Below are 26,782 nucleotides of genomic sequence, written 5' to 3' on the forward strand. Positions count from 1 at the left end.
TTGTAAATGTGAATTCAAAAAGTATGTGTGTAAGGATTTGACTTGGACCTGGCAGGGGCGCGTGGTTACGCCATGACTTTGCTGAGCCCAGTCCCAATTTCCACACTCACTGACTTTCTGCACTGACTATACATTTCATATAGTCTAAATTTTTGGACTATGCCTTGCATGCTAATGTGATGAGTGAATGGCCTTGCTTTTGTTAGAGTTTTGAGATACTCTCGTATTCAGTACCTGAGATTGCATACAGACATAGAGGTTTTGCTTTGCTGAATCAATCAATCTTTTTTATTACAGATAGAAAATCAATCAACATCAAATCAATAGGAGAACAGGCACTCATCTCAAACACAGCTGGGCCTCAGGGTTGGCTCACTCAGCATTTTTATTCTATTTTGTTATCTAGTGTTTCTCCTCCCTTAGCACATGGCTGGCACATGGTGTCTTCTTTTGTTATGATACTAAGACATTTGTGACTTTCAGCGTCAAACATGAGCTTATCAAAGACAGACATACACAAATTATATCGGTCAAAGCACAATTTTTAAAAGTTAAAATCTAACAGTATTATATGTTTTACATTTACAAATAAATGATCAGTTATTATAGTTAGACATTTACTGCTGATATAAAGCAATACAAATTATGTTCAAGATTATTGATTTATTCATTATTTGTCATTTAGGGGTCTATTGTATCTGATCATTTGATTTATTAAGTGTATGTATATGAGTTGTTTAATGTGTATTAAGATTAATATTTAAAATAGAATTATTCTTATTTGTTAATGATTTAGATTTTGTTCAAATTGTCTTTTTTTTAGTGTTAATCTGAGTGTCCTATATATCTTATTTGTCTCATCACTTACGTATTTGCTTGTGTTATTGTTAGATTTAGATTAAGTTAAAATCAGATGTTCTTTGTTCCAAAAAAATAGGCTTTGAGAAAGTTCACCTGAATATATTTTATTATGGGTAAAAAAGAGTTATTGAACATTTAATTATAGTATGTTAAATAAGAAACCATAATTAGTAATCCATATTTGGACTTTGAGAAAACAAAAGTACTTCTTCTCGATTATTTATTTTATTTTTTTGTGTGTATTTGTTTATCTACACTCACAAAAGCTCATGCCTTTTGTGAGTGTAGGTGTTGAATGCTTTTTTTTTTTTTTTTACGAATCAACTAAAATGCAGTTTTGGAAACTCCATTCAGAATCCGTTGAACAAATAAGAATCAGATAGTGAATTACTCAAATTGTAGCCTATAGGGAGGTCATTACATTTTTGCCACTGTTTATTATTTATTCATCAATTGAGCTCCTTTTAATAAACTGGGACTAAACCGCGAACCCCAAAGTTTGTTCAGCTGAGAACAAAATATGAAAATCTATTTACTCGACACAGAAATAACACAGCTCAAGGTTTTGAGCAAATATTCAGCTTTCATATTTGATCTGTGAGTTTATAATTAATTGATCATGCAATATACAGAGAGACTGTAAACACCAGGTGGCGCCAGCCTGCCCAAAACTCAACAGAAGAAGAAGAAGTGTCTCGATGCGCGGGAGCTTCGATTCTCATGTAAACAGTGATCAGATTAAACTGGGAGCTCCTACACAAAGAGATCGTTTTTTTAAAATCAGAATATTCTCTTTAAAACGTCAGTGTGTGTTGAAGCCTTTCAGTTAAGGTGAGTAAGTGACCAGTTTGGGATTATTCAAACTCCGCGTTAGCGGCTAGACTTTGGGTACAAGAAGGCTGCTAAGCTAACACCGTGTGTTAAAGGTAGTACAGTTATAATATGAATATAAAACACTATTAATTTATATATTGTCATGGCAAGCCTTTATTTTAAAACATCGAGTTATCAACACAGTTTAACGTTTAGTACAAAGACTGTCAAATGTGCTGTTACACGTTTTTCAGTTGTCAACTTAATTATTTGTGTCGAAGTAATATGCACGGTTCCAGTGAAACAGTTAAAGAAGCACCACAGATCGAGTAGACATTGTAGCTCTTTGTTTGGCTGCAAGTGCACCTAATGTTGGGGTGTGGCAAAGAAATTGGTGACCCATCATATTCTGTGACCATAGGGGAGGAAATTCACCAATCAACGTTATTTCTTCGTCATCAAAAGCTCATTTCAGCATTGGTATAAAGTACAGCACCGATGCTTGTAATGAAAAATACAAAAAATGGTCTCGAATAGTCCCACAGCAATCAGACTGACTTTTGTGTTTCTACCTGGTTGTGTATTGTTCTTTGTGTGGATGACTGTTAGCCTGTTAGCCTACCTACAACATTGATCCCCAAATGCCAGTATTTAAATAAGAAGATAAAAAAAGGTATTCTTTTTTTCAATCACATTTTTGTTGTTCTTAAGTACATATTAAAATTAAAAACAGAGTTTTCTGTTTTCACATGTATTTTGGTCAGTTGACATTTAGGAATGATATATATATATATATATGGTCTGGTTTCATGTGTGAATATGGTGTTATCAATTGATACTTGGACTTGGTTTTAAATCCCAGGGTTTTAAGCATGTAGTGAACTAGTGGTCTGGGTTTGTGTGCTGCATTAAGTTCTCCCTCTACACTCTGTGAAACAGGCTTCAGAAAATGGCGATGAGAAGTGAGAGCAGGGTGGAGGCTGAGGTGGAGGCTGAAGAAAACTTTGGCCCACAGCCTCTTTGCAGACTGGAGGTGTGTGTCTGTGACTGCTGTTTGCTACTATAAATAAATTAGTCCGACAATAGCATTGCTTCCTCCTAGCTACATGGTTATCTTTCATTTAATCCCTCCATTTTTCTTAGCAGAGTTTATTTATCTATTTTGTGTTAAAACTCCTCATTAGATGCATGACCCAAATAGAAATCATTGTGATAAAATGCAACATATAACTCATCTGCACTTGTTTTTTACAGTTATCTACACAATGCTGCTTCAGCGTTTATCCTTTTCTGTGTCGGTTTACGTGTTTTTGTTTCATTTCCGTTAATGTAGGTGACTATTGTCTTTAATTTCTTATTCATACACAGCAGAAATGCACTGAAACTAGCATGCACCGAGATGATGCGAGTCCAGCCTTTTGCTACAACTGCTAATGCAAATATTAGACCACCCATTTATGGCAAAAAATATTGTGGAAACGTGTGATCTTGTCCCAAAACATGTCGGTGAGGGTTTAGACCATAGCTATTTTCATTCCAGGAGGCAAAATCTGTCTTATCACATCAAATTATGTCAAAATTGGCACAAGAATTGACATTTCCGTCTCTTTTACCACCCATTTATGAAGACTAATTGCACAATATCATATTCACTAATTACAGAAAGCACAATATTTTCTAATAACATAAACTTTGTTCTTAAATTAAATACATTTTCCAAAAATAGAGTAATAAAAATCTTGCCTTTTCAACCCAGGAAGTGAATTCTGTATTTTTCTTCCGTTTTCCACAGTCATGGAAAATCTGAGGCCCTAAAACAGGCAACAAAAAATGCAAACTCAAATCCATCAAATGACCTTTGTCCATTTTCTATCAGTTTTCTAGATTTTCTAAATATCTCCTGAGTACGAGGAAAATGCCACATAACTGTTCTCATCATGGTTACTTTTTGAGTAGTATGGCTGTATAAATGAAAACTCCTCCACTCTCTGAAAACCCTCTATAAAGAAAAACTTGAATGAACATTTCCGGAAGCTAGTCGAAAGAACTCTAACACACTTCATAGAGAGGGTGTCATCATTACTGCAGTAAGAGTTTTTTTTTCCTGCCTTTGCAAACAGCAATGTGGAATTAGTGCCAGTGACATCAAGAAGCTGGAGGACGCAGGTTTCCACACCATCGAAGCAGTGGCTTACGCTCCCAAGAAGGAGCTGCTCAACATCAAAGGCATCAGTGAAGCCAAAGCAGATAAGATCTTGGTAAGAACGCTGTGAGTTGCCACAGCATTTTCATTCAGTGTTGGGATGACATGACATTATCTCATTTGTTCTATTAAAAAAGACATAAACTCTTAGAGAGTAATTAAACCCCAAAAACTGCTGAATACAAATGTATTTGGGTATGAAGTAGTGCTGTTGATTGGTCCTGGTCCAACTCCCAACATTTTAGTCAAAGTATTTCAATTTGCCATGTTTTGTTGTAAAATGTCAGAGTTTACTGCCCTCTATGGTTTGAAACCTGGCTATTACAATTGAATTTTGCTATTGGCTGAGAACAAGATCATGTGATATTTCGGGACCATCTTGCTTCACAAACAAGCACCCTCCTTCCTATATTTTATTTTCAATTTTTAACAGTAACAGGAAAACAAAGTTAATCATGGGTTCAAGTCTTGCTGCTCAGTGCAAATAAAGTACATGTTCTCAGGCACTGCCTATGCAATAGTCCACCACACAGCATTGAGCAGGCTTGTAATTTAACCCCAGCATCATTGCATGTTTCCTCAGCATTCTACAGTTTTATTTATATTTGTTACTCGCTGGCTTTTAACAAACAAATCAACTCCTGAGTATTTTTTTTTGTCTTACTGCTGTTTTACACAGACAGAATAATAAAAGTCTGGTGCAGATTGAAGACCTGGGCTTGATTCTGAGTTTCTGTCTCTCAAAGGTTCAGACTTCTCCCGAACAATGAAAACCAACACTTAGAAACACCTTACTATATACTGTTCCAAGAACGCCATCTGGTCAAGACAACGCACAAATCATGGAGGTCCAAGCAGAGTTTCCAGCCTCTCAATAGTGTTTTATTGATGAGTAAACAACAAACACCGGGTCTTTCCTCTTTTACACGAGAGAGACTTTGTTTCACAAAATCATGACATATTTACAGTCCTTCTCCTAGGCCCCCTTGGTCATTTGTTGTCTTCTCATTGGTTGATGTGGCCCCCCCAGTTTGCTGGCTCCGCTTTTCTCCTTCTCCATAGCCAGCATCTTCTATGTTAGTGCTAGATTCTCTCCTCAGGTGTCCTCATGCACTTTCCACCATGTCATGGAAACTTTAACCTGCGCTTCTCTTTGTATGCACTCTGCCTGAAGCTCCTCACTCAGTCTTGAAGAGTTCATGTATACTGATTTAACCTTGATAAACTAACATTATCAACTCATATTGAGGACTTTTTAGATGTTACTTTTTAAATGTAAATGCATAATAATCATCTCTCACATTATGTCTCTGTGTGTGGGAGTGAACAGCTTACTGCTGTCCACATTTTCTAATGAGAAATAAATAAAACCCAATTGAACAATGAGCTCACTCAGGAAACCAAGTGTAAGGGGAGGGGCTGTCTGTTCCTTCCAGGTGGCATCAAGTAAAGTCATCATCTACAGCCTTAACATATTTACTCAATTTGGACTACATCCTGTAAAAGCTTCCCTTTGACTTGAAGAGAGAACCAATAGATCTCCCATATAATTCTAATTATTTTTGTCACTTCTTTCTGACACTCTTTAGCTACAAATACAGAGCAGTTCTTATTAAGGTTGTCATGGTCCAATATTGATATGAGTCTGTTATCTAACAAATTATATCGGCTTGAATCTAAAATCCATCCATCTATCCATCCATTTTCAGACCCGCTTTGTCCTATTTCAAGGTCGTGGGGGTCTGCTGGTGCCCATCTCTGGCTCACACTGCGCTTCCTTTGTTGGATTTATTGAGGTTATTTTTCAGGGACTTAGTTATTTTTCGATAATTCTACACAGAAAATAAGTAATTATGGGATGAATGATGTGTGCTGATATTGGCTGCAATATCAGTATCTTATCAGAAGAGAAAAAGTTGTATTGGGACAGCCCTTATTATTGATATTCCAGTTAATGAAGTCTTTCACCTAAATCCATGCTTTGGAATTTAAAAGGAATGTATTTACCAAATATGTTCTATGTGTATAAATATCTGTGCAGGAGTTTTAAAGTCCCAGAGAGGATGAAAATGATATGCACCGCTTGTCCCATCAGCATTATTTGGATGTGTTGATCGATTCTGTGTTGGGATCCTCAGACTAAAAAGGCCGGTGTTGTAAAAGCTGATTGTCTAATACAGTGGTTCCCAACTTTTTCTGCTGCGGCCCCCTTTGAAGAATGGATAAACTCTCAGTGCCCCCATCGAGACATAATAAAATCTCCTTTTTTTGAAGGAAAAAAAAAAATTGGACTTTTCTTCTTCAAATCTAATAAAAATAAGACAAAATTTGCAATCACATATTTTAGAACGGCAATAAAATTCTTTAATTAATAGATTGCAAAGAAAAAAACATTCTATTTTTAATGCTCAAGGTTCAACGAGCATCTTTGATTCTGTTAATAAAAATATTTTCTTCAGTTTTCAGTGGCTTTTTTTAAAATTCCAGGCGGAAGCTGCCAAACTGGTGCCGATGGGCTTCACCACTGCCACAGAGTTCCACCAGAGGAGAGCAGAAATCATTCAGATCTCCACCGGCTCCAAAGAGCTGGATAAACTTCTACAGGGTGAGTGTGACACTCCTCCTCACTCACTGATGTAGAAACAGACACACACAAAGCTTGTGTCACTGTTTCTTAGGTGGGATTGAGACGGGCTCCATCACAGAGATGTTTGGGGAGTTTCGAACAGGGAAGACTCAGCTGTGCCACACCCTGGCTGTCACCTGTCAGGTGGGGGTGTGACTGGAAGCCTGTTGATGTTAAAACAGATTACAACATTGATGTTTCTTGTGCCCTCAGCTGCCCATAGATCAGGGAGGTGGAGAAGGTAAAGCCATGTACATCGATACAGAGGGGACCTTCAGACCAGAGAGACTACTGGCTGTGGCTCAGAGGTCAGGATTATCCCATCAAAACAAAATACAAAGAATGCTGCTTCATTCTTTGTGTTTTGTGATGACATGACATAATATTCATGACATATTGTGTGATGTCATGAATATTTCCGACTTCTGAGGTTCACTTGTGCATTGTATAGAAAAACAGTCACTGAGAAATGTTTGGATCTTTAACATCCATGAAGTGTACCCAAGTTGCTTTTTATACATATGCTAGCTTTATAAGAAGCTTAGATTATTCTACATCTCAGGAACTTGGGAACACCTCAAATCTGTCGTGTTGCTACACTGATGTGTTTTTATGAGATCTTCTATGACTAGTGTGTGGCCAACGTTGTCTGCTTTCAGGTACGGATTAGAAGGAGGTGACGTTCTGGACAATGTGGCGTATGCTCGAGCTTTTAACACAGACCATCAGACTCAGCTGCTGTATCAAGCCTCGGCCATGATGGCTGAGTCCAGGTCTGTCCTGTGCGCACACACAGTTACTCTATCAGGTTGATTCATTATTAATAGCTAACTGTGGTTTTATTGATTAAAAAAATGTTGGTTCTTATCTCCTGATGTTCTGTTCTTGTGAATGAAGAATTCCTCCTTTCAATGTGTTTTGTCTCAAGATTGAATTGTGTTCAGCTTTTAAACACATCTCCTGCCTTTAAAGTGGGACATAGCATTATAGCTGTTAGTGACAGCTGCGTGTGCTGCAGGTATGCCCTGCTCATCGTGGACAGTGCCACAGCTCTATACAGAACAGACTACTCAGGCAGAGGCGAGCTGTCAGCCAGACAGGGACACCTGGGACGCTTCCTGCGAATGCTGCTGCGGCTGGCAGACGAGGTGGGAGCATCACCACCAACAGGATTTAAGACTAAATAATACAATTCGTTCTTTACTCACCTTGTGGCTCATAATGGATCAATCCAACCTCAAGTGTTTAATTCATGCTTGCTGTCTGACAGTTTGGTGTTGCTGTGGTGATAACCAACCAAGTGGTGGCACAGGTGGATGGAGCCGCCATGTTTTCTGCAGATCCCAAAAAACCAATAGGAGGCAACATTCTGGCTCATGCTTCCACCACAAGGTATGTTTGAACATGTTTTAAAGTTGAATCAAAACCATCATCACTACAGATTTGAGGTTGTGTGTGCAGGCTGTACCTAAGGAAAGGCCGAGGAGAGACCAGAATCTGTAAGATCTATGATTCACCTTGCCTTCCTGAGGCTGAGGCCATGTTTGCCATCAACGCTGATGGAGTGGGTGATGCAAAGGACTGAGATCTCACACATATCGGATGGACTCGGGGCTTCTACACTTTTGTCTGGAGGCACACTGTACTCAACACACACATCTCTCCTGTTTTATTTTAATGTAAACTTCGATTCTGACCATCAATCTGTGTTTGCTACTCTAAGACAGAAAGAAATGAAAACATGTTTATTTCTCTTTTTACCAAACGAAAGTAATCCTAGGAAAGTGCTGCGAGAACAGGATTTAGAACATTATTTTGAAGTGTCGGGCCACAAAGTTAGATGGAAAAGGTAAAAGTGTATCTGTCAATGACTTCCCTCTGTATCTTTGTTTCCTAATGTGTTCCCACACTTCTATTATGTCCATACACTCTGTATATATGTTTCTGTGCTAAATTTGATTTACTATTAAAAACACAGAAAAACATGCGTTGTACATATGACAAAGGGTTACTACAAATATATTTTATTATGGAGTCAGGATGTTCAGGATTAGTGAGATCAGCTGCTGCAACAAAATAAAGATCATGATACCTTAAGTGCTTCTCTCTTATGGGCAGGAACAATAACATTACAACCAACATTTCAAAGATTTCTTCACAGTACATTTTTTTCAAATGAACAGTAATATCAAACTTTAGATGGGTAAAAAAAAAAAAAACATTTTACTATTCATGTCCAAACAGGTTCACTGATAGGACACATAGGAAAGGGAAGGTAAATAAAGACAGCGCTTCATTACACTTCATAAATTACCATCCTCTTTACTTACAACTGTAAGAATCCACGTTTCTTTCCCTTTAAAGTTGAAGAAAACTCCCTGACTAACCTACATTAGCCACTTCATTTAGCTTTTATCCTGAGAGATGGTAGGAACATGCTATGATTCCTGTCCTGCACATACAAGCAGCCTAAAGAATGATCATAGCCTCCACTCACATGAATAGACTACACTTTAATCATTCAGGATCAGTATGCATGAATTAAGCAATAAAGGAGGCAAAAAACATAAATACACCATAAACATTTTTTTTTAATCAAAATAAACATCAAACACACAAAGTAAGACAGTGATGCAACAGGCAGTCCGATGGGCTAATCAGTGCCATCCATTCAGAAGCTCAGCGCCTTTAGTCAGTGAGATGCTGCAGCTGAGCCTCCAGCTCAGCAGTCTCTGCATCCTAACAGGAGAAGCAAACAGCAGAAATAACAGTATGGAAAATGCATACACTGATGGCTATGTTAATTATGTATTCTTAAAACATACAAGCACATGCTGTTTGCATTAATTACCAAATAATTCTGTAAAAGTATCATGTGAAATGTATTTAGGTGAAAATAACTCAAGCAGCTTTCACTGCAACCCACTTTTTCTGCTGAATACATACATGCTTGGGTATTAAGTAGTGCTGTTGATTAATCCTAGTTAAACTTTTAACATTTTAGTTAAAGTATTTTAATGTAGTTGTGAAATGTCAATCACTGCCCTCTCAGGTTTGAATTACAATTGAATTTTGTTTTAGGCCGAGATAGATCATTGCGACCATCACCAACTATCACTGTTGATCTTGACTCTCCTATAAAAGCTGGAATGCGGGAGGAGGGTTTCCTCCAATCAAAAGTCTAATGCTCTCTGCAAAGCAGCTGCATTCCAATGCAGTGATGTTTTTGACTCTGTGCTACTATAAAGAGCAGATTCTGCTCTATTCAGAGGCTTCATTAAGCTGTGTGTATGTACAGACGTGTATCCCCGTCTGTCTCTGCGTGTGAGCGGATGTGCATTTTATTTATTTTTTTTAATTCCCCCCCCTTGTGTTAGGTCAGCAGAAAGCATGGGTTGTTAATCTTTAAGTAACTGCTAATATTTGACATCCCTATGTAATTTGAAATGATCTGTGGGACAGTTCTCTAGGTTTGGAGTGTAAAGCACTGCCTGCATACACACATCAAAGCACAATTCCACTGAGAGCAGAACAAAATTGTTTTGATTGTTTAATAGTGTGTCCGAAAAGTCCCTCCTATCCACTTTTTTTAACCCCCCGAAAGTATTAAAGTGCCGGCCATATAAGGAGCATTTTAATTCTTTAAAAGCTCAGGAAAGGAGACTCAATGCTTCCTTTACTACCTCCTTTAGCCTAGGAAAGACTGATGATTGCGGTGAAACTCACAAAGACTGAAAGTTATGTAAGTTACCAAAGCAATAATATGCCTTAAACAACTTTAAATAATCTAAAACAAATGTGATATGCAAGCCATATTATCAGATGATACAATAACCAGTGTTTGGAATAACGGTGTTTAAAATAATGCTAACTGCATTTTCAGTAACGGGGTAATCTAATTTTTTTAAGCCGTTAACGTTACTTAACATTAAATGCGGTGCGTTACATGCACTGATTGAATGAACTGTGATCCGAAAGCACCCCTGACACAGCTGTAGTGAGGAAGTGGGTTAAAAACAAGGTGAGCGATTATGTTTGGCAGGTTGTTTTATGGTAGCCAATCAGTGTCAGTGTTTTTACACGTGCCAGCACACGCGCCACACACAACCACTACAGATTTGATGAAGCAGCAGAGATGGTGAGTGTGGAGCAGTCCGATGAAAAGTTGTCATTTTTAAGGTGGCGATACAAACACTACTTTAAATTAACTGTGATCAAAGGGAAGAACGTGCATGTGAAGTGTACATTATATCCAGGAGCAAAGACTTTGTCCACATCCGTTGTAAGCAACTTCAATTTAATGAAGCACCTCACAATGGGTGACCCAGCAATGGGTCAAAAGACCCTCAGCTCAAACTGACACCAACAATCAGCATCCTTTCATTTGTAAATGAAGCAACGTGACCATTGCTGGAGAACTCAGCAGTGGAGGGAGAGAGGAATTTTTCACACTCTACAAGCCTTTTCACACTCTCGCTCTGGTTCAGTATTTCCGCATTTGGTCTCTAAAGTAGAAATGATGAGTTAGCTGCTAAAGCTAATGCTGCACACAAGCTAAAAATTCAATCAGCTAAACAGTGCTGTTTCACTTATTGGCCTGTCCATCTTGTGCACTTCCTTCAAATTTGTAAAATAATATCTTAATAAAAATAATCATGGACCTGGTTAGAGAATGGTGTACCTTGTAAATTTACCTTTTCAAAGTGAGAACTCATACTGTGCTTTTCACACTCGAAAATCTAGCTTTACTATCAATAATAACAATACATTTTATTTATAAGCACATTACAAAAACACTTTACGGTTGTTTAAAAAAGTAAATAAAATAAAAAACTATCAACAATAAAAGTAAATAGAGAAAATACAAGAGTAGGAAGTAGAGGACATGGTCAGGCTAATGGTGAGTAGAAATGGGTAGAAAATCTGAAAATGGCTGGCACTGAATGAGTTAAGGGGGGAGGTGTTCTGTAAGACCTGTCTTATAGATAAACGCAATTTAGATGTACCGTTCTCCATCTCCTCATTCCTGCTGTCCGACAAAAAAATCGAAAATGCAGTTTTAATTCTAGTCTCCCACAACGTCTTTTTTTTTTTCTTTGGTGGACCAAGTGCCTTAAAGCTTCTATCTGGAATTTCTGAGAAACGTCTCAATGTCCCACCCTAAACAGTGTCACTTCCTCCCACTGCCTCTGCCAATCTACCAGAAACCACTCCTCTACTTTTCTGCACGTGCATCGCGGAACATAACAAGGTTGCATAGGGTCGCATTGATATATGTAGGTCTATGGGTCAGGTAAGAGCTAAAATCACATTTACTTGTCTACTGTTGTTTCCGTGCACAGTTCCACATTCACTTTGATTGACAGTCTCAAAAACAGGAAGTCGAAGCCTATTGGCTGGGTGAACTCGGCGATCGTTTCCATTTGTATAAGAGTCTATAGGACAAAGGAGGGACTTACATATAGTACATTAATGTATATGAATGACCACCGGCAGTAGACCTTAGTAAAAAACTAGTTAGGTATTTTTTCGCATTTCAAAAGAATCATACATAAACATAGATTTCTCAGAAACTCCGGATACAAGCTTTAAAAAGCGCATCGTCTTCTTTGGTTTTATTGGCAGAGCCATTGCATACCGCCACCAAATGTACAGGAGGTGTAATGACATTCATAGAGCGAGGACAAACAGCAGCAAAATCTATTTGTTGCGGACCGCCACAAAAAAAATTAATGTGTGGGAAATCCTGCATAAATGTAACAAGTTCATAAAATTTTGGATAATGTTGATTTATAAGTGGAAAGTGAGAGTGAGCAACTATTCTCAATGTGACATTCTTTTAGTTTCACTTTTGTTCCTCATAACCTGGTAGCCTCTTTTCCTTTGATTTCAATTCAAACCTTGTAATATTTGAGATTATATAAGAGGTTTGAGACACAGGGGAAAGTGTTATAAATGTGCTTTTAGTAGTCAATTTTTGGAAATTTGTAGTTTTTTCACCATCACAGCTGTCGGTTTATTACTTCACCTAATGGAAATGTGTCTGATTGTCAAAATAACATGATCGCCTTTCCATAACTCCTTCAGCAAGTCTCCTAACGCAACACCTTTCCTTAACCCCATGACATCATCCATGGGGTTAAGAAAAAGTGGATGGGAAAGGAGGTAGGAGGGACTATTCGGACACAGACCCAGTCTCTCCTCTAAGCTTGTGTTCATCTCTCCTGCTCAGTGGCTGAAATACTGGTTAATGTTACATTTAATGCGGGTCATTACAATGCTGAGCAGTGTTTTTGTGTGACACCAAGTACGTAGACAATCCACGTGGTCTTAAAATCTGAGCTTTGCAGTTAATTGGCATGGCGGACCCGAGTATGTTTGGGCCTTAAGGTTTAACATTGAGTGATGTATGTGGAGGAGAGACACTGTTGTGCTCTTACATCTTCAGAGTTGGTGGACATCTCCCGGGCCAATTGTGTCCAATGTGTGGCCTCATAGAGGTTGTTCAGCTCCTTGTAACACTAAGACAAACAAATAAACACACAGTCTGTGACACACCCAGTATCTGAAAGTGTTAAACATCTACTGCCTCAGAGAGGCAGTGAAGTCTAAAATGTTCTTTTGACACATTTTCTGAGTGGAATATTGCTAGATTTCTCTTCGTAAAGAAACTGCTTTAAGCCTGAGAATGTCGGTATGGACGAACTCTCACCTTGGCAATGTATAGTCTCACATTCCTGCAGAAACCAGGCCTGAGTTTTTCTGCCTGGAAGAAAAATGAAAAAAATGAAAAATAAATTAAAAAAAACACACGTTAAGATTAAATCAGAAGAAAATGTGGTTGATGAATTGAACATTACGTATTGTCCATACTAAAATGACTAAACCTACATGGGTAAAATCAAACAGGAAAGTTGACTAAAATTCATTACAAAATAAAATGAGATAAAACTACTCATCAAGAAGTAAACAATCAAAATATTCAGTACAATAAAGGTTGAATGTTAAAGCAGAGCTAAGTAACCTATTCACCTTAACAAATCCTTCTCGTAGTCCCTGTGAGGGACTACGAGAAGGACAAGTGTTTATGGGGTGACTGTGGGGTCTTTCATCTCCCCCTGGTGTCTCTGGCCAGAAAACAGCAATTTCAACTTTCCTGCCTCCGACCCGGTGGCAAGACGTACTGCTTTACAGCAGTACAATACAAACACACAGGAACGCACACACACTTGCAACCCAGCGCTCCGTCAGGCAGGACACACAAATATCCATCCATCCATTTTCAGGGCCGCTATGTCAGCACACAAAACAAACACACATTTCCAGACTCCCGTCCGTATTACTCCCACATCATTCATTTATTTTACTTTTCTCTCTTCCTCATACTGTTCACATGGTCACATGGGACTATATGTGTGAAAGCACCCTTAGTGTCACTGTTGTATTAGAATTTTTCAGTGATCAGTTGCTACCAACTTGGTAGAGCAAAAGTGCACATGGAGCTGTGGGGTAGGTCCGGTGGCGGGGGTGTGGAGTTTTTACAAAAGTGACATAACCAAAAGGGACCTTTAGGGGAGCGCTAAGCGCAAGTTACTTAGTTCTGCTTTAAGGTAAGGACGGCGACTAAATATAATGAATGCTCTTCCTCAGACCAACCAGAAGCAGTTGAGGGGAATGTAAAGATAACTATGTAACTATTGTTCTTTTCTGCTGAAAGACTTAAATCCTCCTTTGGTTTAGTCATCATCAGCTCTGCTTTATGGTGAGCATTTGTACTTCTCATCAAATTCTGAAGTAGCTTCTGGTTTAAAGCTTGTGGATTCTTCCATGTGTGGACCTTTTCATGTTTTGAGCTCTTGGGTAACAGGTCAATCTGATCTGGTTAACTGATCAAACCTTGAGGAAGTTTTCCAGGGCGTCGTGCAGCGAGGCTGTCGGTGGGTTTCGATGCAATGCAGCAGCTGCTCTCTTTTCTAACCAATCCAGAGTGGCCACCTATGCACACACACATCTTTAAGCTCCACCCTCTGAAATTGTGTGAATATTGATGTTAAGACTGAAAGTCTGACCGTGTAGCTCCATCTGCCGAGCAGGTAGAAACATAAGTGGTCATCGTCTGTGAGGGCCAAAGCTTGGTCTAGATGTTCCTGTGTGTCAGGATGAAGACGAGACCTGAACAACCTCAGATAAGTCTCAATCCCTTATTATTGTTATTCTACTTTTATGTGTTGTAATTCAATCTAAATACTAGGGCTCGGATGAGAACTTGTTACATTTAATCTAGAGACTGAAATGTCATCAAACTGAACACATGCCTGTTACCTTAAAGATATGTGTGCTCTTCAGTTTACCATGCAGGCCCTCGTGCTGTGTGGTCAGCCCTGTTAGCATCGCAAACCTGTGAAACGAAACATAGTGTCAAAGACGGCTAAACAGAGGAAAATGAAAACACACACAAACAAACTGCTGGCACTCAGATTTACCATCTGTGACACTCAGCGCTGAGGCCGTTCTTCTTTAGAGCCTTTTCTGCTTCTTCCCGACCTGCAAAATCAGTTTTCAGGTGAGCCCTGTTCTTTAACGCGTCTATAATTTGTGATAAATGAAGAAAAAATAAACCAATGTGAAGGACATCAGCTAAGAGGGTCTTTTGCACTGACAGGAGGGTGTTTTGCAGCTGCTGTGATAAAGCCCAACCCTAAATACAACACGAACAATAACACTGTCACCCCCTGGTGGTCTGCATTTGTACTCTCAGGTTGACCAACATCTAGTGCAATCGTTTTTTTAAGGCAAATTAAATTAAGGCAAAGCTTCCAAAGACACTGTAGTGACAGCCCAAAATAGCCCCAGGCGCAACCAACACCAGGCCAATCCCCAAGCCTCAGTTTCCATCCAACGTGGACACCTACTCCAGAGACCACGGACACATTCAGCATCACCAGTTGGTCCAAGCCCAGCCTGCGCATAGAGTTAGTACATCCTACAATATTGTGATGGTTACAATAATTTGGTGTAGACATACAGAGTAGAGTCTGTCTCTCTGCTTCCCAAACCTTCATTTCTCCAACTATTCTTCAGCTGCGTAAACCTTTTCATCAAGTCTTAGACCTGACAATTCAAACACGTTTCTCACTAAAAGATTATGTTTTCAGTGTGTGTGTGTGTGTGTTACCGAGCTGTCCATAGACAATCTTCTCCTGTTTATCTCCAGCGGACTCATACATATCTCTGTATGCACGGGCCAGTCTCCAGAGAAACTCCTCACTGTGTTCATACTGCAGAGCCCAGGAGGACAGAGTTTAATTCAAAACCCCAGAAACTAAATCACATGGCAACATTAAATGTAGATTTTTATCATTTCCAATGATTATTGAAAAACTGGTGAATGACTAGAGATTCTTCTACCCTCAATTTCATTTATTCTCCCATAAAAACCTAAACAGTTGCAGCCAAGGATCGTGGTTTGAAAGCCTTAATGTTCAATATTTTGTGGAAATGTTGGCTGTAGCCATCTCATCCAGTAGGATGTCCATTCCTTAATTAAAGGGTTTAGTGAAATCCATGCAACGTGCATGGCTCAAGGTTTGTCACAATGTCATGGCATACAATGAAAAACAAAGTTAAGAATCTAATTAAAACAAATAGAATTCAAGGAATTGATTATTTTAAAGGACACAGACATTTGAATGTCTTCTTTCCGAACTAGAGTACAGTTTAAGTGAAAGCCTGAAATGTGCGCGGCATCTGACCTTGTCTTTGTTGTCCAGCAGCAGTCGGTAGCCCTCTGCCTTCAAACTGGCATCTCCGGTGTGGAGTATGTCGCACTGAGCCAGCAGCAAAGCCATTTCACCACTGGGATGCTGCTTCACCAGCTGCTCTGTCTGCTGCTGCCCAGTCCCGTTTATCTCTTCTTCCTTTCTGTCACCCTCGTCCTCCAACCCCCTCTCCTCTTCCTCCTCCAGTTTCAGGGTAACCACTGTAGCACAGCTTTTGTCCTCCTCTTCATCAGACTCTTGCTCAGGTTCTCGCTCTCCTTCTTTGTCCGTGTCCCGATCTGTGTAGTCGGACTCAGCGTAGGCTGTGGAGTAGCTGAAACCATGATTGGAAATCATTCCATCGATTAAGTTTCAGAGGAAAATTACCTTGATCATTTCTGAAGTTGGAAAAAAGAAAGATCAACCAAAGATGAAGTTGTACATATATTGTACTCTGACTTTCCATGATCACGAAAAACAGATGGAAAATATGGAATTTACTTCCTGAAACGGAAAAAAAAATCATCTTTTCAGGAGGCGTGCAGGTACACTGGGTTAATGGTACCATGCTCATTAACTGCAACAGTTTAGTGGACAATGTGGAGGCAACTAGAGAGCTAGAAGCAGCAGGTATCCACAGCTTTTCCACCATTTGTCAGAACTCACCCTCCTTCACTTGCCTCTTCAAAGGCACTGGCCAAGCCTTGACTGGCAGTGAAGTAGATAGAGCTGGAGCTGGTGGAGTCAGTGCGCTCTCTGTGGATGAGGTGACGGCGCCGACGCACACGATGACTGTCTTCCACTCCTTTTCTGAGTGTGAAAAAAGAAAGGGCAGCGGGCACACCAACTATGTCACAACCTTATTTAGATTCATCACATCAACTTCACAACTGATTGGATTCAGCAACAAACAGTAAAAATATCTCCCTGCTCAACACAAATCACATAAAACATATTACAGGTAACATATATGCCTACTTCACTGTCTGTAGAAGTATGTAGGAATAGAAACTAAAGATACATGAAACGAACATTTGATCACAATTAGATGAATAAGGATTTAGTCCACAGGATTCTGTCAGAGATTTGTTGCCCACAAACAATAAAGCAAGCTGGTTAACCTTATTTCTGAAAGTGCCACAATACCGATAGACAACTTCCTGTGTGTAAGAAAAGAGGTAACAGCAAGTGAGCAATTAATAATAAATAAACTCCCAAAATGATGTTTGAAAACAAATATAGATTATTTCATCATGTTTTACTGTTAAACAGGAGCTCAAATTATTTTTACCGACTCCCTGCCTTTTACATTGAATTTTGTTGTGAAAGGCGAGAAGTGGAAGTTGTTCTTTGTGTGAGGCACAAAGAACAACTTCAGGAACAACTTCAGGAGCAGGATTATTATTGCAACAACACATCAGTAAGGTAAAACTAACCTGTCTCACGACGGTCTAGATTGTGTGCACTGTAATAAAAAATAAATATATATTTCTTAATCTTAACTTGTATTTATGACCCATGTTCAAAAAGAATGAGCTCCAAAAACAAAGCAAATTTGAAGAGCTCAGCTAATGACACTATCAACAATACAATGACATCACCAAATGTTTCTCTGAGAATGCTTTGTGAGCATGAAAAAACATTGACTTACTCCCATTTTAAAGATCACGTTCATTTACTACAGTGCCATCTACGATGGCTCCTTAAAGCCCTGTAGCAATATCTGCTTCATCTTTTTGTGTAGTGAAACTAGGGTTGTCAGGATACTAGAATTTCAAGCTCGATACCAATATACAGAAGAAAAAAAACATTGATACTCTATACCATTTTTGATTGAACATTTAGAAGCATAATTTCCTTTAATAAAGTTGAGAATACAAACCATGAACAGTATACAAAGTATTTTTAAATCAAGTTAAATGTAGTGCAACATTTAACACTTGTAAACAACAAAAACTATTACACTTTTTTGAGAAAGTATAACAAAATTTAGCAGCACCTCTAAAAAATTAAAACTTAAATAACATTTTTAAGTACATAGTGCAAAACAAATACTATTAAACATTTTTAAGAACAATGTGCCAAATTTAAAAACAACTGTTCTGATCATAGCAAAGGTATTAAAATAGGCTAAAAAGTGTGCTCAAATATTTGACTACAGCCCCGTTTATTTTTTGTGCTTCTGGTGACCTGTCCACATATTTTCTTTGCCAGTCAAAAAGGGCTGGTGGGGTAGGCGGAGTCTCAGCCTGCCATGGTTTCTGTCTAGTTGACTTTTCTCAGCTTCATTCTGGGACTTTAAGAGAAATATAACACTTTCAGACAAAAATAATTGTATTGTCCTTTAATTAAACAGTCTGTTTATGTTACAGACAGGCAGGATTGTTAATGTTTGCTGCCTAGCTCCCACATTAATGTTGGTCATTTTATTATTAGCCATAACCGCTAGCTGAATGCAAGATGGCTAACGTGGCTATTGGCTAATTGTTAAACGTCTAACGTTAACGTGTGCTGTCGGCAGGGTTAACGTTCATGATAACTGTAGAATACTTCAATATTGCTGAAACCGGAGCTTTACTGACCTTTTGAAATTCTTCATAGAGAGTGGGGTGTCAGTCTTTCAGATGCTTTACAGTGCTATTGGACTTGGTAGCCACCACTTTGAAGCATTGCTTGCATACAGGCCTGTTGAAATCCGTTGACTTCCCTTGGGCGTTTGCTTGATATGCAAAATACTTCCATACGCAACTTTTTCCCTTCTCAATTTTGACTAAAACTGGTTGTGCAGGCCCCCCAGCAGCAGCAGCACTTGCCATGCTGCAGCCGTGCCTACATCAGCTAACTACGTGTTATGAAAAGGTAGTGTTAAAAAAATAAATAAATTGACACGCACACAATGCCAGCTTTCATGCACACGTCATGTCTGTGCTGCGACACACTAAATTCTCCTGCACTCACTTGATATCCTGAATGATCTGCACAGCAATGTCCTGCAGGCCGCCCCTGAGCTCAGCCACCTCTGAGCGCAGCGAGGACACGCAGGTCAGAACCTGGTCCAGTTGGTTCCTGAGCTCCAGCTGCTGCTCCGGGGACAGACCCTGCACCACCTCCTCCACTGCAGCCAGCGCCTGTAACTGCGCATCCAACTCTGCACCAGGATACATCAAAGACATATGACCTTATATATTTATCAATGTCTAATTTTCAGAAAATGGCAAACGTCACAGGCTGATATCATAAAACCATCTGCTATTTAACAAAGGCTGAACCTAAATATGAGGTTAAATCTCATAAAACCAAAGATTTACAAGGCAAACAAATCTTTAACTTTCCAAAAATTGATTCCTCCACACCTCTGATGGTGTGCTGTGGTATCTGGATCCTTTATGAATCAGATATACTCATCCAGCATATATTATAGATGCTGGACTGGATTAAGGTTTGGAGAATTTAGGAGCCAGTAGTGTAAATGCAATGTTTGCAATTGTATGAATGCAACCTCCCCACCTAACGCCCATCAAAAGCTGAAGATAAGCACTAACAGTCCCCCGCGACCCTGGAAAAAGAAGCAAGCAGGTCAGAAAATGGATGGATCGATGGATGAATTGCAAAGTTTTAATTTGACTGAGGTTTAGTACACATTTCTATCCATAAATGCAATGGTACTAATAATTGACATAATAATTTCTTTCGGTGTTTCTGCCTTGGTTTTTTTTGGCCAAGAATTTTAAGGCCGGTGCATCCCTAGGAAAAGCAATGACTTTTCAATGATAGTCTAAATTTTTGAGAAAAAAAACTTGCAATGTATTGAGTCCTATTGTCACAACAAAAAAGTCATATACTACAATGAAAAAGTGAAACAAAATTAGAAGTCAATTTTATGAGAAAAAAACTGCAGCGTATCTGTATCTGAAATATACAGATGCATATACAAATAAGAGCACCCAGAGAACACAAACCTCCACCAAGCTTCAAATATTCTCTTTACCAGATATTGGCAGTTATCTAGATCAGAGATCCTGATCATGGTATCATGATCCTCCACACTTTAAAGGCTTGGAGGAAAATGACATACCTATCACATTTCATGAGTTGTTAATTATGAACGAGATATACATTTTTGAAATTTCGCTAATGATTTTATTTATTTATTTGATCGGGACAACACACATTAATGAACAATCATACAAGTTGATGAGAGATAGGAATTTTTCACTTTTTCAAACACTGATGAAAATATTACCTCTGCCAAGAAAATAACTGCCACAACTGAGACTGGTTGTGCTGCACATGTGTTTAATCCTGATTATTTATATTAAATCCTGATTGTTTGCATTTAATCATTATTCTCATGTTAATATATTCATTGTCTTGGTCTCTATGTTTACTTATAATCACGTATGCATCCTACTGTTTCTTTTCACTTTGTTAAAATGTCATACTTGTAGCCACTGTAACACAACTAATTTCCTCCTGGGATTTAAAAATATATATATATATATATATATAATGCTGAAATGTATTCAGGTTTAAATTTCAATATTACATCATATTAGTACATCTGCAGACTGCAGCAGCAAGTTGTTAAGACTGAACTCCAGGAGAGCAAAGGGCAGATGTGCTTGCTGCCTGCTCGGTGACAGACTCACCGTGTTCATCCAGCGTGCTCCCAAGCAGCAGTCCGGGCCTCCGCGCCTCAGGCCCGCTCCGGGTCCTAGACCTGCCCCGTGTCCTCTGGGTCAGCTCTCGGTAGATGATGAACGCCATCAGGCCCAGACCGGCCGCGGCCCCCACCGCCAGCCCAATGAGGCCATTCCTACCCAGCGCCGGGTTCATGCCTCCCCCAACGACTATCACAGCAACCTTGCTGGCATGTCAACACTGAGCGCTCAGCAGCACTGACGTCAATTATAGTTTAATGATATCACGCACACGAGCACGTTAGCCTGTCACCACTGGCCGTCAGAATACGTACAGCTTTATCCAGCGAAAAACCACAAATGTACACGTTAGATACGCTAGTGTCTAATTTTGTCGCCCTGTGCGTCTGTGTCTAAAAACTAAGGTGGACCGGGTTTCAACGCGTCCCATCAGCGGTGTTGCGAGCTAGCGGCCATGATGCTGCCAATCTATGACGTCACATCTCATCAGCACCAAACACAGCTGTAAAGTTAGCCTGCGACTAGTAACGTTCTGTTTCTGTTTACGAAACAAAAGCTTGAAAGTGTAACAGGAAGGGATTACAACAATACTCTGAGAAAAAACGTGTTTAGCAAGGATGATAATAGATGAATGGCCAGGTTTTGAAGGGAATTTTTTTTCTGGTGCCCGCTATATATATATATATATATATTGTAGTTTCCTATATCGCCAAAATAAAAAACTCAATGCATCTTGAATCTCGATATATCGCCCAGCCTAATTCCTAAATTATAGAACAGCCTAAATTAAAACATAAATATGTATATGAAGCACATGTGTTTATTTAATATACTTACAGTTTATATACAAGTCAACACTTTGCATATGTACTGTTAATTTCACATTGCTTGTCTTTAAGTTAGACATTTACATTTTAATTTTATTACATATTTTCTTATAATTTCTCATGCTCACTCATGTGGTTCTCTGGTATTCACTAATGACTTATTAGACACATTTGTTACATCCTTTAACACTTTTTTAAAGCAGTGTATATTTGTGGCGCTTGTGATTGGCTGATTTTTCATGCTGACTTACGTGGTTCCTTCCACTGTGGTAGACGTTAAAATCTCAGTTATTAATCTAACAGAACGTGTAACTGTGTCCCATCCTGCTGCTCTTTAGGAAGATAAACTCTCTGTCACATTTTCCAAAGTATTTATTTATTTTTGTACCTCTTCGTCTATCCATCTCTTTTCTGAGTTGTTTCCGGGTTTAGTGCCGCTGTCAGCACTAATCTCGCGAGAGCTGCCACCAAGCCAAGCCATTTCAGATGGCAGTTCTCGCGAGACTAGTGACGGCGTTCAGTTTAGTAAGGCATATTTTAATTATTATTACATTAAAATACGGGATATTTACGGGAAAATACTAATACGAGAAGATGGCGGGAAAAAGGGGTAAAATACGGGAGTTTCCCGGCCAAAACGGGATACTTGACAGGTATATCAAAAATGGTGCAAAGCAAATAACTGTCTTGCTTGTCTTTCGAAGAAACGCAAGAAAACACAGTAAGACTGAAGTAAAAACACTTTTTAATTACCAGAAAAGGAACTCCAAATACTCTACAGCCAAGGTTCCCAAAATGGGGTACGGGTACCCCTGTCATGGGGGTACGTGAATAGAAATTAAAAACATATATATTGATTAATGTACCAAAGTTTGTACTTTACACAATGTATAAATCATATATAAAGTATGTGCCAGGTGCCAACAATATCCAAACAATAGGTGACAGTCCCTGCAGGATTTTCTCTTTCAAATTTCATTAATTTTGAGACAAATTTTTATTTAATTTGTGGAAATTATGTTAAATAATTGTAGGAAATTTGACTTTGAATTATTGTGGAATATACATTGAATTTGTGTCTATGGATATGGGATATCCTAGCTGATTTATCTACAACTTAATTATTTGGTAATCTGGACAATAATTTGTTTTTTGTATATTTTTAACTTTCTCCTGCAGGTTGAGTTTGATGGTCTAAAGACCAGATTTGTGCTCTAGGGCTACACTGTATATCACATTACTTTATTTTGTTTTTAGGTGTGCAGGAGTAAGGGGTACATGGCTTCAGGTTTGATGTCTGAAGGGGTACGGGAATGTGAAAAGTTTGGGAACCACTGCTCTACAGGATTCCCAATCCCACACTGCAACCGACAAAACTTTTCCAAAGTTCAAATAACAAACCCAATGTGTTGGTGAATGAGTCAAAAACAAAAGGCCATGTTGCGAGCAGCAATTTCAACCTTTGACATTTGTTTGTGAGTAAACTCTCCTGTTTTTTAGAAGCAATATCTTCAATCATCTATTGTACCAAATATATTAAATTGGCTGGTGGATGATGAACGGTTGATGAAATACATGAGTTGGTTTTTGTTCATTTGTCAGTGTCTTGATTACCAAACAACCAAAAACCAGTTCCTCATTAATCATTTAAACTTGTAATTTTACAACTTATTCACATTGTGAAAAATGTCACACAGATTAAATATTTTTCATGCTTCTCTATTCTCCTGGAATCTTAAAGTAGTGGGAAATTGTAGCAACTCAAAGCAAGAATCGCAAGAATTAAAAAAAAGTTCACGAGTCTAGCAAGGAAAAAGTGTCACCCTGTTGATTTTAATAACTAGAATAAGTAAATACCTACATGTTATTCTTCTTAATGTGTGTTGACTGAAGCATTTAAAGGGTAATTTGCTTTTGACACTATGTACAACTTTTACACTACTACTCTGCTTGATTAAGATAAACAAAGGCTGGCAGTGACATTTCACTAAAACATGCTGTAAGACCAGTCCTGTGTATAAACTCAAAAGAAAAGCTTGAGGGTTTAGTGACCTGAAAGACGAATCAGGAGTATCGACCAGCGGGTTCTACCTAGGTAGATTTAGAAGCTTATGACAGGGAAATGTCATGTTTCTTTTTGGGTTTTGTTCAAAGGATAATAAAATCCACTGAGAATTGGTATGTCCAGAAAACAGTTTTCTGTGACAAAATCATATTGCATCAACCAACAGGATATTGCATTTAGAGATGATTTTCAGCATTATAACAAACTAGTACAGTGCTTGTCAGAATTATGTATGTATTTGTATAGTGGGAGATTAAGTAGAGTTGTTAATTATGGCCAAATGAGTAGGTGTTTGAAGGTTTGGATGTACAAAGAGCTGTACATACTCTGTACTCTGTAGTGTTATAAAAAGGTATATTTGCATTTGCAAAGCGTGTGCGATTTCTCAGGTTTAATTCTATAGGACATGCGCATGACAAATGTGTTTGGTGTTTTTTTTTTTTTTTTTACTCATTTTTATATTTTTTCGTTTGATGTATTTTTCTGTAATGTATGTTTTTTGGAGTCATGTGTATTTTTGTATCTTTCCGTTGTGTTTTTGTGCATCTTTTGGATAATTATTGTTTTTTAGTGTAGTTCTGTGCATTTCTGTTGTCATTTTGTGTATTTTTTGTATAAATATTTAGTGTTGTGTATTTTGAGTCATTTTCATATTTTTGTTGTCTGGTGTATTTTTCTGCAATATATGTTTTTTGGAGTCATTTAGTGTGTTTTTGAAGCCTTTTTGCATATTTTTGTGCATTCTGTTGTCGTTTTGTGTACTTTTTGTATAACTATATTTTTTGGTCCGTCTAGAAATCACGGAACATGGAGTTTTGCCAAAGCTTGTAAATGTCATTGAAATCCGTGAAAATGATAAAGTTCACTTTTAATTTGAAGCGCCTTCATTGAACAATGTAACAGGTTGATATGATCAGAATATTGCAGTGTGACTGAGGATCGGCCACATTCTTCTGTCTGAGTCACAGTTAAAATCTTTCTCCTTGATCATCATCATCATCAATGCTGTAATAAAGCGTGACCGAGTTAGATGCGTTGGAGATTTGAAGAAATAACCCGGCCACAGAGTGTCCTGCTTTAATACAGAGGGATGTTTCCAGTGAAACACAACTATTGGCTTCCATAATACGCAGTTTTAAAAAAATTGTCTAAAGTGACCTCAGTTGAGCCTCATTTGAATATGTGTGGGAACAGTTTCTAATCCATCCTCATCCGCATATGACAGCTTGTTTCACTCTGTAGTGGATCAAACTGTGACTTTACGTTGGACATAGTATGAAAATAGTTGAATTACTGTGACCAAGATGGACAGAAGTCTGCGTCTGTCAGAGTTTTAATCAATCGCGCAGCAGCAGCTGAGTGATCACAGCTGCTGCTGCGCGACGCACGAGTGCGTGTGGCTTCAAATGTTAGGCCCGGTCCCAATACTCACACTGCACCCTATGCCCCTCTACGAAGTGTGCACTTGTTAGAAGTGCACGAAGGGTTCGAGTGTGCAGGTTAAAAGTGTGCAAAATTACAGAATTGGGACAATGCGGTTTACATCATTGACTTGCGCTGCTGTGTCATATCTGCGACATTCTGCCCAGGTTTTTTTTTTAATTTTTTTTTTATTAACATTATACACAAACAAACATAGGCACATATTTGTAAACAACTTAAGCATGCCGTCTTCAGAGGTTGAACATACATTATGAAAAAGGGTAGAGAATAAAATAAGAGAAAATAAAAAGTACTAATAATAATAAAATAAAGTAAAATCAAATAGTATCAATAGTAACACCAATAACATATCAACAAAAGCATACCAGGGTCAGGACAAGTTAAATTACATTAACATAAATTGCTCTAACAGTGTACAGAGTTTCAGTGCAGACTAATTTTTCAATATTTTCAGAGATTTCACAAGCAGAATAAAGTATTTTTTTCCAAAATAAGAAACTAGGATGTTTTTTAAAAAACCTGACATTTATGTATGAAGAATTTAGCTGTCAATATTAGATTATTAACAGCAAAGTCTATATTTTTATCTTTAGAAAAGTTACCAAATTTAATACAATCAACCATTAGTGGGATTAAGTTTATTCCCTTTAGCCTCAGCTAGCTCCTTACTTCCTCTCAAAATATACGAACCACAGAACAATTTAAAAAAAGATGCTCCAAATCTTCTATAACATTCTGCCCAGGTGTCTGCTTCACTACTTTACAAGCACATCTCTCCAAACATGATTACATTTAGTTTTATGATTAGAATATATTTGTTATGCAGTTCAAGTGTGAAAATTTAATATTGTGACAAATCTTAGATCGAATTCAAGAGTAAAATATAAATGAAATATTCTGTTCAGTTTCTTTATTGGATTAAATGGTGATCATACTGAACAAATATCGATAAAGAAGTGGTTCACAGTTTATCTCTTTGTACAAATAATTACATAGAGTTTTTACTGGTAGCAGCTAGTAAGATTTAAGGTTTTAATGCCCAATTGTTATATTTTTAATGCCACAAATAAAGATACACTTGCATATTTCATTTAAAATTTGTAAACATTCCATCAAGCAGAGGAATGAAGAAAATTTCAATATTCAAAAGAAAATTGTACATAACATGAAACTTTGGAGCAAAAAAAAGTACAATTTCAGCCAAAAACTGCAGCTTAAATGTCATAAAAAGATACAGTGCATGTACTCATCATTTGCAAAAATAGAAAAAGCCTTTATTACTATGGAAGCCCAAAAGAGTCATAGTTAAATACATAAAAACAACATTTTGAAATAAATACCATTTTGATAAATAACAGACAAATATATAATATGGCCATTAAATTGTTAAATAAGGTAAAATTATTATGAAATAAGTTTTAATATTCCTTAATATCTATTTCCACAATGGTCTTTTCTATTTCATAATGGCCTTTTTATTTAATAATGTCGTTTTTCAGCAGAATGACTTCGGTCTGTCAATCAA

At 38.1% G+C, this 26,782-nt stretch overlaps 2 protein-coding genes across 3 annotated transcripts; one reads left to right on the top strand and one right to left on the bottom strand.

Annotated features, from left to right (window-relative positions):
• Positions 1-1,512: 1,512 nt before the first annotated feature.
• On the top strand, positions 1,513-8,526 carry rad51 (RAD51 recombinase). The gene is made up of 10 exons (XM_028440173.1): positions 1,513-1,692; positions 2,614-2,707; positions 3,795-3,932; positions 6,365-6,482; positions 6,556-6,647; positions 6,717-6,811; positions 7,163-7,276; positions 7,522-7,651; positions 7,774-7,895; positions 7,965-8,526. Exons 2-10 carry the CDS (start codon positions 2,624-2,626, stop codon positions 8,086-8,088), a joined length of 1,017 nt encoding a protein of 338 aa, XP_028295974.1. The 5' UTR covers positions 1,513-1,692; positions 2,614-2,623; the 3' UTR covers positions 8,089-8,526.
• rmdn3 (regulator of microtubule dynamics 3) lies at positions 8,512-21,673 on the bottom strand. 2 transcript variants are annotated; one of them, XM_028440166.1, is made up of 12 exons: positions 20,911-21,673; positions 19,220-19,409; positions 16,928-17,071; positions 16,256-16,595; positions 15,679-15,781; positions 14,987-15,047; positions 14,826-14,901; positions 14,573-14,650; positions 14,400-14,498; positions 13,216-13,269; positions 12,944-13,024; positions 8,512-9,242 (listed from the first exon to the last, which is right to left on the bottom strand). In XM_028440166.1, the coding sequence occupies exons 1-12, from the start codon at positions 21,095-21,097 to the stop codon at positions 9,192-9,194; spliced, it is 1,464 nt and encodes a 487-aa protein (XP_028295967.1). In that variant the 5' UTR covers positions 21,098-21,673; the 3' UTR covers positions 8,512-9,191. The 2 variants fall into 2 exon arrangements, with proteins under 2 accessions (XP_028295967.1, XP_028295968.1); XM_028440167.1 differs by lacking the exons at positions 14,400-14,498; positions 14,573-14,650.
• Positions 21,674-26,782: the final 5,109 nt, after the last annotated feature.

The sequence above is a fragment of the Gouania willdenowi genome, chromosome 24, assembly GCF_900634775.1.
Source record: "Gouania willdenowi chromosome 24, fGouWil2.1, whole genome shotgun sequence".
In the NCBI taxonomy this organism is placed as follows: domain Eukaryota; kingdom Metazoa; phylum Chordata; class Actinopteri; order Blenniiformes; family Gobiesocidae; genus Gouania; species Gouania willdenowi.